The sequence below is a fragment of the Giraffa tippelskirchi genome, chromosome 10 (genome assembly GCF_054371585.1).
Source record: "Giraffa tippelskirchi isolate mGirTip1 chromosome 10, T2T-mGirTip1v1.2.pri, whole genome shotgun sequence".
NCBI lineage: Eukaryota > Metazoa > Chordata > Mammalia > Artiodactyla > Giraffidae > Giraffa > Giraffa tippelskirchi.
This window is the reverse complement of record NC_137284.1, coordinates 52,588,115-52,600,582: the sequence shown is the minus strand read 5'-3', so window position 1 is coordinate 52,600,582 and position 12,468 is coordinate 52,588,115. Positions and strand designations below refer to the sequence as shown.

Genomic DNA, 12,468 nt, shown 5'->3' with positions numbered 1-12,468 from the left:
CCGCAGACCAGGCTTCCTTGTTATCTGGGACATTTTCACAGGTCTTACAGCCTCTTACAGAGAATCCTGCCAGTCCATCAGGGCAAGACTGTCTGGATGTTTTAGGCTCTTATTCTGCTTAAAACAAAGGCATTTCTAGATTTTTTTAATTGCTTTGCTGGCAGTTTCATCTATCAAAAGTAGCAAGACACAAGAAGAAGGACTCTTGAGAGTTCAGTGTGAGAAAAGGGTAGATTTACTGTGGATCAGAATTGTGAGGATCAAAGAGGACAGCACTGCCCACAGTCCCAGCAAACTGACCTCAGAGTGTCAGGAGCCATATTGCTCAGCCATCAAAAAGAACAAAGTATGCAGCAATATGGATGGACGTAGAGATTATCACACCAAGTGAAGTAAGCCAGACAGAGAAAGACAAACACCATATGATAGCACTTTGTGGAATCTAAAATACAATACAAATCAACATATCTATGAAACAGAAACAGACTCACAGACATACTATATTCAATATCCTGTGATAAACCATGATGGAAAAGAATATGAAAAAATATATACGTGTGTAACTAAATCACTTTATTGTACAGCAGACATTAACACAACATTGTAAACCAACTATACTTCCAAAAAATTTTTTTAAAAGATGTCAGGTATCAGAAACCCAACATTTATAGAGTGAAGGGAAATTCACATGGGAAACTCTGAATTTGTAATTTCAAGTAATTCTGGCAGAAAAGGAAAGGATAGGGGAGGAGGGAAGAGGAGGCGGACAGGGATAGGGTAGGGAGGGCTCAAAGATCTTAAGCAGAGGCACACATGAAGCAGAGATTTTCAAAGGACACATGGAAATGTGGGGTAAACACATATAATCAGTAATGACAGAGAACCACAAAACCATAATCAAAGAAAGCATCAGAAGATCAAGAGCAATGAGCTAAGTAAAGTAGGTCAGAAAGAGAAATATTGTGCATTAACACATATATATGGAATCTAGAAAAAGAGTACAGACGAACCCATTTGTTGGGCAGGAACAGAGATGCAGACATAGAGAATGGATGTGTGGACACAGAGTGGGAAGGGGGAGGTGACACAGAGAGAGCAGCATTGACATATATACCCCACCAGGCTTCTCCGGTGGCTCAGCGGTAAAGACCCGCCCAAGCAAATGTGTGCGCTTAGTCACTCAGTCGTGTCAGACTTTATGCCAAGCAGGAGATGTGGGTTCAACCCCTGGGTAGGGAAGATCCCCTAGAGGAAATGGCACCCCACTCCAGTATTCTTGATGGGAAAATCCCAAGGATAGAGAAGCCTGGTGGGCTACAGTCCGGGGGATCACAAGAGTCAGACATGGCTTAGCAACTAAACAACGCGTAAGACAGCTAGCCAGCGGGAAGCTGCTATACAGCACAGGGAGCTCAGCTCCGTGCTCTGTGATTACCCACAGGGCTCAGCTAAGTTACCCACTCAGAAGAGCATGGGAGGGAGGGGCTATATGTATAAATATAGCTGATTCATTTCTGTTGCACAGCAGAAACTAACATGACGTTGTAAAATCCCAGCCTGCCAATGCAGGAAACGTAAGAGACTTGGGTTCGATCTCTGGGTCCAGAAGATCCCCTGGAGGAGGGCATGGCAACCCATTCCAGTATTCTTGCCTGGCGGGCTGTGATCCACGGGGTTGCAAAGAGTTGGACACGACTGAAATGACCTAGCAGGCACGCACGCAGGTGTAACAGTACACTCCAATGTTTTTTAAAAGCAATGAGCTGAGATTTGGGAGAAACTCCTGAGTTCTCTCTGGCCACAAGCTTCTACCCAATCTGCTCACTAAACTCTCACTGGTGAAACAAAGCTGACCCAGGATCTAACTCCGTGACTCTGAGCAAGTTTCTTTATTTCTTTGTGCCCCAGTATTCTCACTGGGACCTGGGGTAATGGTTATACTGGCCCATGGGCTCTGGAAAGTCAAGACACATGCAGGCTGGGTGCAGAGACACAGAGGTCCACATGATGGGAAGAGAAGGCTCTGGACCAACCTGTGTTCACCCTCCTCATGCCTCCTCTAATGCTCCGTGGATGGTGGACACTTCCAAACCCAGCTGGTGGGTTAAATGCTAATGTTCCACACAACAGTTCTTTTTCTCGTGCCATCTACTGGTGAGAAAATACCTGACATAGCGAAATAAACCTTTTAAACCCAACATAATAGGGTTACAAGCACTTCCTTTCTTTGCAGCTAGAAGGCATATATGACTTGAGAATTTCCAAGATGATTTTAAGTGTCTTCATTTTTTGTTCTCTGTATTATGACTTCCCTGGTGGTTCAGACGGTAAAGAATTAGCCTGCAATGTGGGAGAGCCAGGTTCAATCCATGGGTCGGGAAGATCCCCTGGAGAAGGGGATCTTTGTGTAAATGCAATCTATACCACATATTCACTCATCTATCCATCCAGAGGATGTTTGCTTAGCTTCAGCCTCCTGTCAGGACTGTGTAGGTACCAGCAGAGAAGGCTCATGGCTTCGTGTTCTGTCAGTAAATAGAATACCATCACCCAAGACCACTTAGGAGTCAAGTGTAGGGTATGAGCAGGCATTTCAGTGCATACTGACACGATATGCTCCATTTACCCTGAAGGGATTAATATGCTTACATATATTAAGAAAAATTCCAAGATATGCAGAGGACAAATATCTCAAAAAACTCTGTACAGAACAAAGAATCATATGTGTATGTAATCAATTACCTTACTATTGCTTCTTTTATTAACTTTGAAAAATCCCAGAAATTTTTTCTTCTCTTTGTCTGTCTCATCATTGCTGAGTGAAGATTTTCTAAAGGTTTCTGAAAAAAATAGAAGTACTAAGTTATTTTCAGCATATGAAACAAGAGATTAAACACTTTAAAAATCTCAACAAATGCTCCTTTGTTTTACTCTACTCTTAGACTTTTATTTCGTTCTTATAAGAGAATAAAACTATCAACTATTTCTTTCAAAGCATTTTGAGCCAACTCAAAACCTCCAGCTGGGTTTATGAAATTACTAAATGTTTTTACAACCTTTGGTATTTAAAAAAAAAAAAGCCAAAGAAATCCAAAAGTTCTAGGGCAGTACTGTGCAACAGAAAAACAAAGGGATTATATAGGTAATTTTAGATTCTCTAGTAGATGCATCAAAAAAGAACCATATGAAATTAATTTTTATATGTTTTAGTTAACCCAATAGATCTAAAATATTATCATTCCATCACATAATCCATATAAAAATATTAATGAGCTGTCATATTCATTTTGGTACTAAGCCTTCAAATTGCAGTGTGCATGGCACAGTGCTCTCAATTAGACTGGCCACATGTCAGATGCCTGTCGACCACACCTGGCTTGTGACCATCAGACTGGACAGCACAGCTCTTGTGACTGAGACATCTGTGCAAAATATCTGCTTTAAGAATTATAAGGGTGGTGGTCAAAGATGCAAACTAAATAAACTACATCAACAGCTCCCCTGCTTGGAGGACCCACTGGTTTCCAGAACATGGAGGGACTGTGCTGGCTTACCCAGGGGATGTCTGAGACAGCCACATCAGGCCCCCATGTGACCCATGGGCCCAGATTTTCCTTCCTCTATGTCACCAGAATGTTTTCCATTTTCATTTCATTCTCTAGGGGCCCATTTTTCTTCTATTGTGCTTTTTTATTCTTGACTTCTAAATGCTCCATCTTCTCCTTTTCCTGGAGTTTTTTTCGTTGGGATTTGTCAAGCTAGAATGGGCACGCTCAGGTTCTAGGTGAGGACACTGGAGCCCAGGCAGGGAGCTGAGGACAGAGGCCAGAGCTGCGGTTTCCAGGGTGGGGCGGGACCACCCGTAGCAGCATCCCTGGGGCCTGTGGCCAGGGGAGACGCCCACATGGGAGACTCTGGGGTAGGGCCCAGCACCCTGCACTCACAAAGCACTCTCACCCTGGGTGCATAAGCTGTGGGGACTGCACTTGAGAGCTAGGGGAGCAGCAGTTAAGGGCACTGTGGTGTGGGCATGCTCTGGGCCTCAGTACACTCATCTGCAGTTAAGGGCACTGTGGCTTGGGCGTGCTCTGGGCCTCAGTACACTTATCTGCAGGCTGAGCCTGGCACACTCAGTGCCACCACGGCCTCTATGATCATTATCCACTGATCTGCTGACACTCTGAAGGCCACTCCAGCCCTTGTCATCAACTCATCTGTTCTTTTCTTCCAAGACACAGATACGGCCAGAGGAGAAGACATTTAGGTGATGCAGGAGAACTCAAAAATGAATTACTCCATACCACTGCCAAGTGCTGGAGGGACAGGCCGCCAGTCCACTGGTGGCACGTGGACTGGATTTCACAAATTCTGCCACCAAGATACCAATCCGAACCAGGTAAACATCAATGAACTGCTCATCCGCTAACCTAGAATTTCAAATTCCAACTAGAGAAGGCCGACATGGAAGTCAGTGCCCCTGTAACACACATTAACACAATACTGTCTTCACAATGAAGCAAAAAGCAAGCCCCTGGATCCCTTCATTCCGTCAGTGGCAAAGGCTCCCATTTTAATCACAAGGGTCAGGCCTCTCAACTGCATGCAGGTGGCTCCAGCCCGGCCCATCAGCAGCCTCACACCACACGACAACCAAACCAGCAAGGAGACCAGCTTCAGCTGTGAGGCATGCATCTCCCCAATACGCATGTGCATATGGGGTTCATGGTTAATTGTATCAAACCCTTTGTTAGGCCCAGAGCCTATAGTAAAATATTCTGTACTACAGAATAAAACTGTATGTGAACAACAGTATGTACCAACGTGTGTCTGTGTTTTTAAATTTATTTATTTTTAACTGAAGGATAATTGCTTTACAGAATTGTAAATTGCTCTACAGAACTGACAGAAACCAATTGGTTTCTATCAAAGATCAACATGAATCAGTCAAAGGTTTACCCATGTCCCCTCCCACTTGAACTTCCCTCCCACCTCCCTCCCAGTCCCACCCATCTAGGTTGTTTCTAGAACTGAGTGCTCTATGACCAGATGTGCAAAGTGCAGGATATGACAGTGCCTGAGAGTTGAGGGAACAAGAATACATCACAGGCACACAGGCTGTTACAGCAACCTCACGACCATAGCCTTGATCAAAATCGAGCCTCTCATTTCTCTCCCTGGACGGGGGCAGTGGCGGGTCACCAGCCCCAGGATGGAGGCTCTGGTTGCCCCGGCACAGAGCCGCCCCTCGGGGCCCAAGAGACTGCAGCACCCAGCTGTCCAGCTCTGAGCTGAGCCCCAGGCAGACTGTCTAATCTGTGTCTCGGGACTGACGGAGCCCCCAGGGAAGTGTTTGCCTGGCAGGCGCTGGGGGAAGGGTGATACGGAGAGCAGAGCGGGAGCACCTGGCTCTCCTGACAATGCTCCCATCAGCCAAGGCTCCACGCAGTGCCCTGCCTGGTACCCAGCCAGGCCTGGGGAAAAGACTCATCTAGGAGCCTGAATCCATCGCTCTAAATGTATAAAAATTTGAGTGCGGAATTTATTTTATTTTGACGTATTCTCATTTACTAAGACTTAAATATGAATACAAGTGTGGGGAGGACATACTTCATCCTTAAAGCACATACTGTTTGGAAACATCAGAATGATTTAGAAGGTGATACAGGTGAGCTGAGGGATGCAGAGGGATGGAGCATGCAGCAGGGACCCCTGAGGACTGGCTCATCTGAAACATCCACTCTTCCAGATGTGGAAACAGAACAGCAAGGGGAACCAGGTCTGCACTGCATGAAAACAACACTTTGTAAGTGCCCATCCTCATCACAGGACTGCTGTGTACGGGCTCAAAAAAAAACAGTCGTAATAGCTCTGATTCAGCTTTTCCATGCTTGCAGCTAGATGGTATACCAACATCAAATCACTCAGAACTGATAAAGCCTTCATATATATGAGCTTTCTGTTCAAAACAACTATCTATTCATGGTGCTGCTTTTTTTTATTGGAGTATAGTTGATTTACAATATTGGGTTAGTTTCAAGTGTAAAGCAGAGTGATTCAGTTATACATATACATATGTATCTATAGACAGATACATGAATACATACACACTCTTTTCAGATAGTTTTCCATTATAGGTTATTATAAATATTGAGTATACTTCCCTGTGCTATCCAGTATGTCCTTGTTGTTATTTTATATACAGTAGTGTGTATATGTTAACCCTAAACTCCTAATTTATCCCTCCACCACTTTCCTCTTTCGTAACTGTAAGTTTATTTTCTATGTTTGTGAGGCTATTTATGCTTTGTAAATAAGTTCATTTCTATCATTTTTTTTTAGTCTTCACATATAAGCGATATCATATGATACTTGTCTTTGTCTGCCTTATTTCACTTAGTAAGATAATCTCTAAGTCCATCTATGTTGCTGCAAATGGCATTATTTCATTCTTGTTATGGTTGAGTAATATTCCACTGTTACCATATCTTCTTTATTCATTCAAAGGTTAATGAACCTTTGGGCTGTTTCCATGTCTTGGCCACTGTAAATAGTGGTCCTATGAACACTGGGATGCAAGGATCTTTTTGAATGAAGAATTTTTGTCTTTTCCAGATATAGGTCCAGGAGTGGGATGTAGGATCATATGGCAATGTTTTTAGCTCTTCAAGGAACCTACAGACTGTTCTCCATAGTGGTTGCACCAATTTATTGGGTTGGCCAAAAAGTTCATTTCAAGTTTTCCATAAGATGTTACAGAAAAAAACCCGAATGACTTTTTGGCCAATCCAATACATTCCCACCAACAGTGCAGGAGGGCTCCTTTTTCTCCACATCTTCTCCAGCATTTATTATTTGCAGACTTTTACACTATGGCCATTCTGATCAGTGTGGGGTGACACTGCAGGGTAATTTGGGTTTGCATTTCTCTAATTATTACTGAAGTGGAACATCTTGTCACGTGCCCGTTGGCCACCCACGTGTCTTCTTTGGAGAGACGTCTATGGTGTTTCTTAAAAGAAAGTCCCTCTATCTGTAACATCAGTCGGCACCGTATGATGGAGGAGGTAACAGATGAGGAATATGAAGGGTGGCTGAGGCCACAGCACTGTCCCTCACGATACCCGGACTGCGGTTCCAGACCAAAGCCGTGGGATTTTTTGCATAATTTTTTTCTAGAAGTGAAGTCTATTGTTAAATACTTTAACAAATAAGGACAGAAATTTCTGTAAAATATGAACACTCGTAATTTTAATGATCCTCTTAGAGTGTGTGTGTGTGTATAGTCCAAAAGGTTTATATAAATCTCAATACATGTGTGTGTGCATACATGTCTATGAAAATACGTTCATGTATATGTATATATGTATTATTAAATATAATACATATCTATTTATAATAAATATAGTACATAAAATATATACGATTTATAAGAAATGAATGCAAAATCTGGACTAATCACATCCATATTTGTCTCTGACACAAAAGGTCAGATTTCACAATCCACACTGCCCCAGTTTCTGCAGCGTGCAGGATGGACCCTGAGGGCAGGTAAAGACAGGTAAGATGAATACAGTGCCTCCTGTGCATGGACCACTTCTGCTCTGCACTCAAATTCTGTGTTCATAAGGGGCCCATTTTCTACAATGACATCCTTCTTTTCTCACCAATCAGCAAATCCTCACACAGGGGACCTTGTTCTCTTAGCCAACCAGGGAGTCAAGAAACCAAGTCACAGCCTCAGTTCAGCCTGGCCAGACACCCCCAGAGTGCCACCCTGCCTCCCCTCAAGTCACTCCACACATCACTGTCCTAGCCCAGAGCCATGCAAGGTGCAGCCTGGCAGGGCAGCCCTAGGCTGACCGTACCTCGACAGCTCAGGGAAGGCTCCGATTTCGTTTTGGTCAGAAGAACTGGAAAAGGCAGGCAACAGAGAGTGAAGACAGGCTTCTCGACCCACAGCAGCACTTGACAAGGCCTGGGGCTATCTATGCCCCAAAGGAAAAGGCCCAGTGCAAAGCAGGCTTACATCACTGACCTTGATCCCCTAGAATCCTGCCACTGCCTGGCTGTTAAACAACATCCTGGAAGCAGGTGGCAGCAAAGCCTCTGTTTTCTCCAGTTGCCACCACCAGGATTTCCAGCGCAGAGCAGGCCTTGCCTGGGACACATCTCCGGCCCACAGCCTTCACCCTTCCCCAAGCAGCTGCTGGCTGGGAGATGGTGAAACCCCATAGGAGCAAAGGAAAGGGCTCCTCATGGAGAGGAATGTTCTCTTCTCTACTCAGAAGTCTGACTGTCAGGAGGATGGGATGGAAGTACATGGCGGGGATGCTAATCAAATATTTCACAGCCCACAGGGCACATTATGGTCCGGATGAAAGGGATGTTGGCCCCAGGAGCAGCACACCCCTCAAGCCAGGTGATGCTCCTTTATTTTCTGGTAAGGCTGCCAGGGTCATAGGGCAAGGGTCCTGGGAGGGTGACCGAGGCAGAGAAGAGGGGGATTTGGGGCTGGAGTAGCTATTTTTCCTGGTGCAGCAGTGTGTCCTGTCCTGTGTGGGTATCGGAAGAGGGAGCTCGAGACTTGGGGGAGTTTCACCTCTTGCTGCCTCACCCATGTTCCCAGAAGACCACAGTCTCGCTGGGCCCACTCTTTAATGCAGAGATTGGTTTTATATGCTTTTCCTAGGTATTAGGTTCTACATCTCCCAAGATGGGCTTCCCTGGTGGCTCAGATGGTAAAGAACCTGCCTGCAATGTAGGAGGTCTGGGATCGATCCCTGGGTTGGGAGGATCTGCTAGAGAAGGGAATGGCTACCCACTCCAGTATTCTTGCCTGGAGAATTCCATGGATAGAGGAGCCTGAAGGGCTGCAGTCCATGGGGTCGCAAAGAGTTGGACATGACTGAAGTGACTGAGCGAGCAAGTGAGAAGGAATTTTGTGACTGGTCTCGATCACAAGCAGTGTTTGAGACTTGGGAGTATTTAATGGCAACTGAAAAGGCAACCCAGGAGAACAAGGTTCACATGTGGTTTCTGAGAAGTTCTTTCAGAGCAAAAGCCCTAGTACTCTCATCCTTGCCCTTTCTACATACTTCACGGAAGCTCACAGGAGACAAGGGGTAATGTGTATGGTTACTACTGGGGGAAATGGAGAAGGAAATGGCAACCCACTCCAGTATTCTTGCCTGGAGAATCCTATGGACAGAGGAGCCTGCTGAGCCACAGTCCATAGGGTCGCAAAGAGTCGGACACGACTGAAGCGACTGAGCACGCATTACTGGGGGAAAGAGGTATAATTACAATCTATGTATTTTATTTACCACCCATTCCCGCTCTGGTTTGGACAAAATTGGAGGTGCCTGAAAATGTGCATCCCCATCGCTCTGCTTGAGGGCACACATGCAGAGAGTCAGTGGCACCACATCAAAGACCCAAAGTGGCCTCACCTCTCTTGTTGTCCCAGGCATACAACTCCTTTATCCCCAGCTCGTTCAGGGACTTGGAGAGCTCCAGCTCCTCACCAGCCACATTGTCCCTAAGGAGCACCAAGTGCTCTGGGTTGACCTCACACTTGGCGCAGATGACTGGGAGGATGCTCTGCAGGGGCACCTCGGGGCTCACACGCACCACCGCCTTCTGCGTGTGCAGGTAATTCACCACTAGGCGCACCGTTTTCTGGAAAACACAGCAGGCAGAATTCCATAAGCACATCTTCCCACAGCTCTGTTTATACTACAATGGAGCAGGGCAATATTTCCTTTGTATCAAGTTCTTCCAAAAGTCACTGGGTTGTGGGGTAAAAGAGCAGATTGAATAGGGAACGGTAAATGTCTAGAACAATAAACTGACCTTCCAGTCTCTTTTGCTAATGAACAAACTATGAATGAAAGGGGAAAATGGGCAGCAGCGAGGATCCCAATTTGGAATCTAACACATACACTGTCTTTCAAGGATTCTAAACAGACCTAAGCACAAGGCACTAATATATTTTCTAAACGGAAATAGTTTGGACCTATGGTGAACAATCCAAGATAAGGAAAAAACATCACAAAACATCAAATTTTTGTTAAAGAAGCTAAAATGCCCAGATAAATATATTCATATCTAGTATCATGTTGATATATGAATTAATATTCATGTATATACACTACACACGTATATTTAAGCTAGAAAAATATATAGGCTCAGATGGTAAAGAATCTGCCTACAATGCATGAGACCTGGGTTTGATCCCTGGGTTGGGAAGATCCTCTGGAGAAAGGAATACCTACCCACTCCAGTATTCTTGCCTGGAGAATTCCATGGACAGAGAAGCCTGGAGTGTTATAGTCTATGGGGTTGCAATATCAAATTTTCATTTAAGAAGCTAAAATACCCACATAAATATATTCATATATATTAGAATGTTAATATATAAATCAATTTTCATAAATATGCACTGCACACATATATTTAAGCTAGAAAAATAGAGACATATAAATATAATAGGCATATAATAATATTGATAGATATTATAATCAGAAAGAAAAAAATCAGTTTGACTAAAGCTGATCGTAAATGTCTACAGATAAAGTGACCCAGCAAAAAATGTAACAGGCTGAAGTTTCACGCAGTCAGCTTCTGTTTGCTCTTTACTGGTCACCCACATTGTTCTAAGATCCTGAGGACTACTGACTGAATGACATAGGTCTCACACTCCCTTCCAATCTGAAGCCAGGGTTTAATGAATTTTAGAAGGAAAGATTTTAGAAGGAAACCATGAATCTTTTCCATGCTTCTCAAACTGAACTCCTATATAACCCTGGGTGCACCTGCCCCTGGAATTTGCAGCTAGGGTTCAGAAAGGTAATAAAAGCCACAGAATATAAAAGGAATTTCCCTGAATATCGATTTTAATTGACGAATTAGGGGAAACTCAGAATATGTGTGTGTGTGCGTGTGTGTGCGTGCACGCTCAGTTGTGTCTGACTCAGCAACCCCATGGACCGTAGCCCACCAGGCTCCTCTGTCAATGGAATTTTCCAGGCAAGAATACTGGAGCGGGTTGCCATTTCCTTCTCTGGGGGATCTTCCCAATCCAAGGACTGAGCCTGAGTCTCCTGTGTCTCCTGCATTGGCAGGCAGATTCTTCGCCACTGAGCCACCTAGAGATGGCACCAATTAAAAGTTATTAATTATCCAAACCTAGAAGACATGATCTGTTGGCCAAAGTACCATGTTTAAAAATAAGGAAATTTAGTAGATAGTCCAATAATGTAAAAGAATGAAATAGCATTGCTTTTCATTGGAGATAAAGGATAAAAGCCTTATTAAGAAGTTCAGGAAACAGATGAAGTTATCTTTAATCAATATGAAAAAGCCTGAAAACTATGCATAAAATATTCCCCAAGTACAAGGAGTAAGTATTTCTAACATAAATTTTTCAAAAGGGAATCCCCTTCTATTTCCTTTCTCGGAGAAGATCTTAGAATCTTCTACATATTTCAATCTCTCCCATGGACAGGAAGGCCTCCAGAACTCTATTGGAACCTTTAGGACTAGTCCAGAAGAGTAGACATTGGCTATTTGTGTTATTTCAATTAAATTTAGGGAATGCAAAGTTCAGTTTTTTTGATCACACTAGCTGCATTTCATATGCTCAGTGGCTGTATGTAATCAGGGGCTGTCAGCTTGCAGGGAGCAGAATTATAGACCATTTCCATATTTGCAAAAAGCCCCTGATTAAAAGATGGAAAGAAACCTTTCCATCTTTGCAGAAAGCTTTCATGGATGGCTCTGCTCTAGAGTGGGCCCTTTTTCTGACATCTAAAGGAGCAGTGTTACACAATGTGCATTATTCAGAGCTGTGAACTTAGGTCTCCTAAAACTCTGTTTAGGGCCTAACTTTGCCTACCATGAAAGTGGAAACCTCAACCATGGCATGTGTAACTTAGGAGGGACCTCACTGGCCCCCTCCTCTCCACCTGCAGTACCCTGGGTCCCAGGGAACTGTACATGTCCTTATATGACACACGGACTCCTGTGCTACTGACCTCAGGCACCTTAGGGGGAACAGGCTTAACCTTCGCTTCAGGAACTTTTTCTTTCAGAAATACGGTGTGCACATTCAAGGTCCCAACTAAAGTATTTGGCTTAAAATTCAAAGGCTGTTGGGTTTCTGAAGACAGGATCTCCAGGGCATGGTTGGAAGGATTCAGGTGGTTCTGAAGGCAAAGTTCAACCAGTAGGTCCATCATTGCGTGGCTGGAAGAGAGAAACAAACCATGGTCATGGGGAATGTTTGCACTCTCCCTTATGCTGGTTGAGAGAGGTCAGGACTAATGAACCAGTGGGTAGAGGAGCAAATTGGTCATCCTTATGAAGAAAGAAAACAGCTGCTGCTTAATTCCTCATTCATGACTGTATAGAGATATCTTAACACATTCAACACTAAGAAACCACACTACTGAAAACACCATCAAAATC

The 12,468-nt window shown here is 44.1% G+C and overlaps 1 protein-coding gene across 14 annotated transcripts in view; it reads right to left on the bottom strand.

The window, feature by feature from the left end:
• COBL (cordon-bleu WH2 repeat protein) overlaps window positions 1-12,468 on the bottom strand; it is a 318,704-nt gene that overhangs the window by 190,873 nt on the left and 115,363 nt on the right. For 8 of the 14 annotated variants that reach the window (XM_081534548.1, XM_081534552.1, XM_081534559.1 and 5 more), the window contains exons 3-5: window positions 12,036-12,246; window positions 9,450-9,678; window positions 2,743-2,840 (exon numbers count right to left, since the gene is read on the bottom strand). In XM_081534548.1, coding sequence (XP_081390674.1) covers window positions 2,743-2,840; window positions 9,450-9,678; window positions 12,036-12,246 — 538 coding nt within the window. Of the gene's footprint in view, window positions 1-2,742; window positions 2,841-7,865; window positions 7,911-9,449; window positions 9,679-12,031; window positions 12,247-12,468 lie in introns of all 14 variants that reach the window. The other 6 variants (XM_081534547.1, XM_081534551.1, XM_081534553.1 and 3 more) reach the window with 3 other exon arrangements.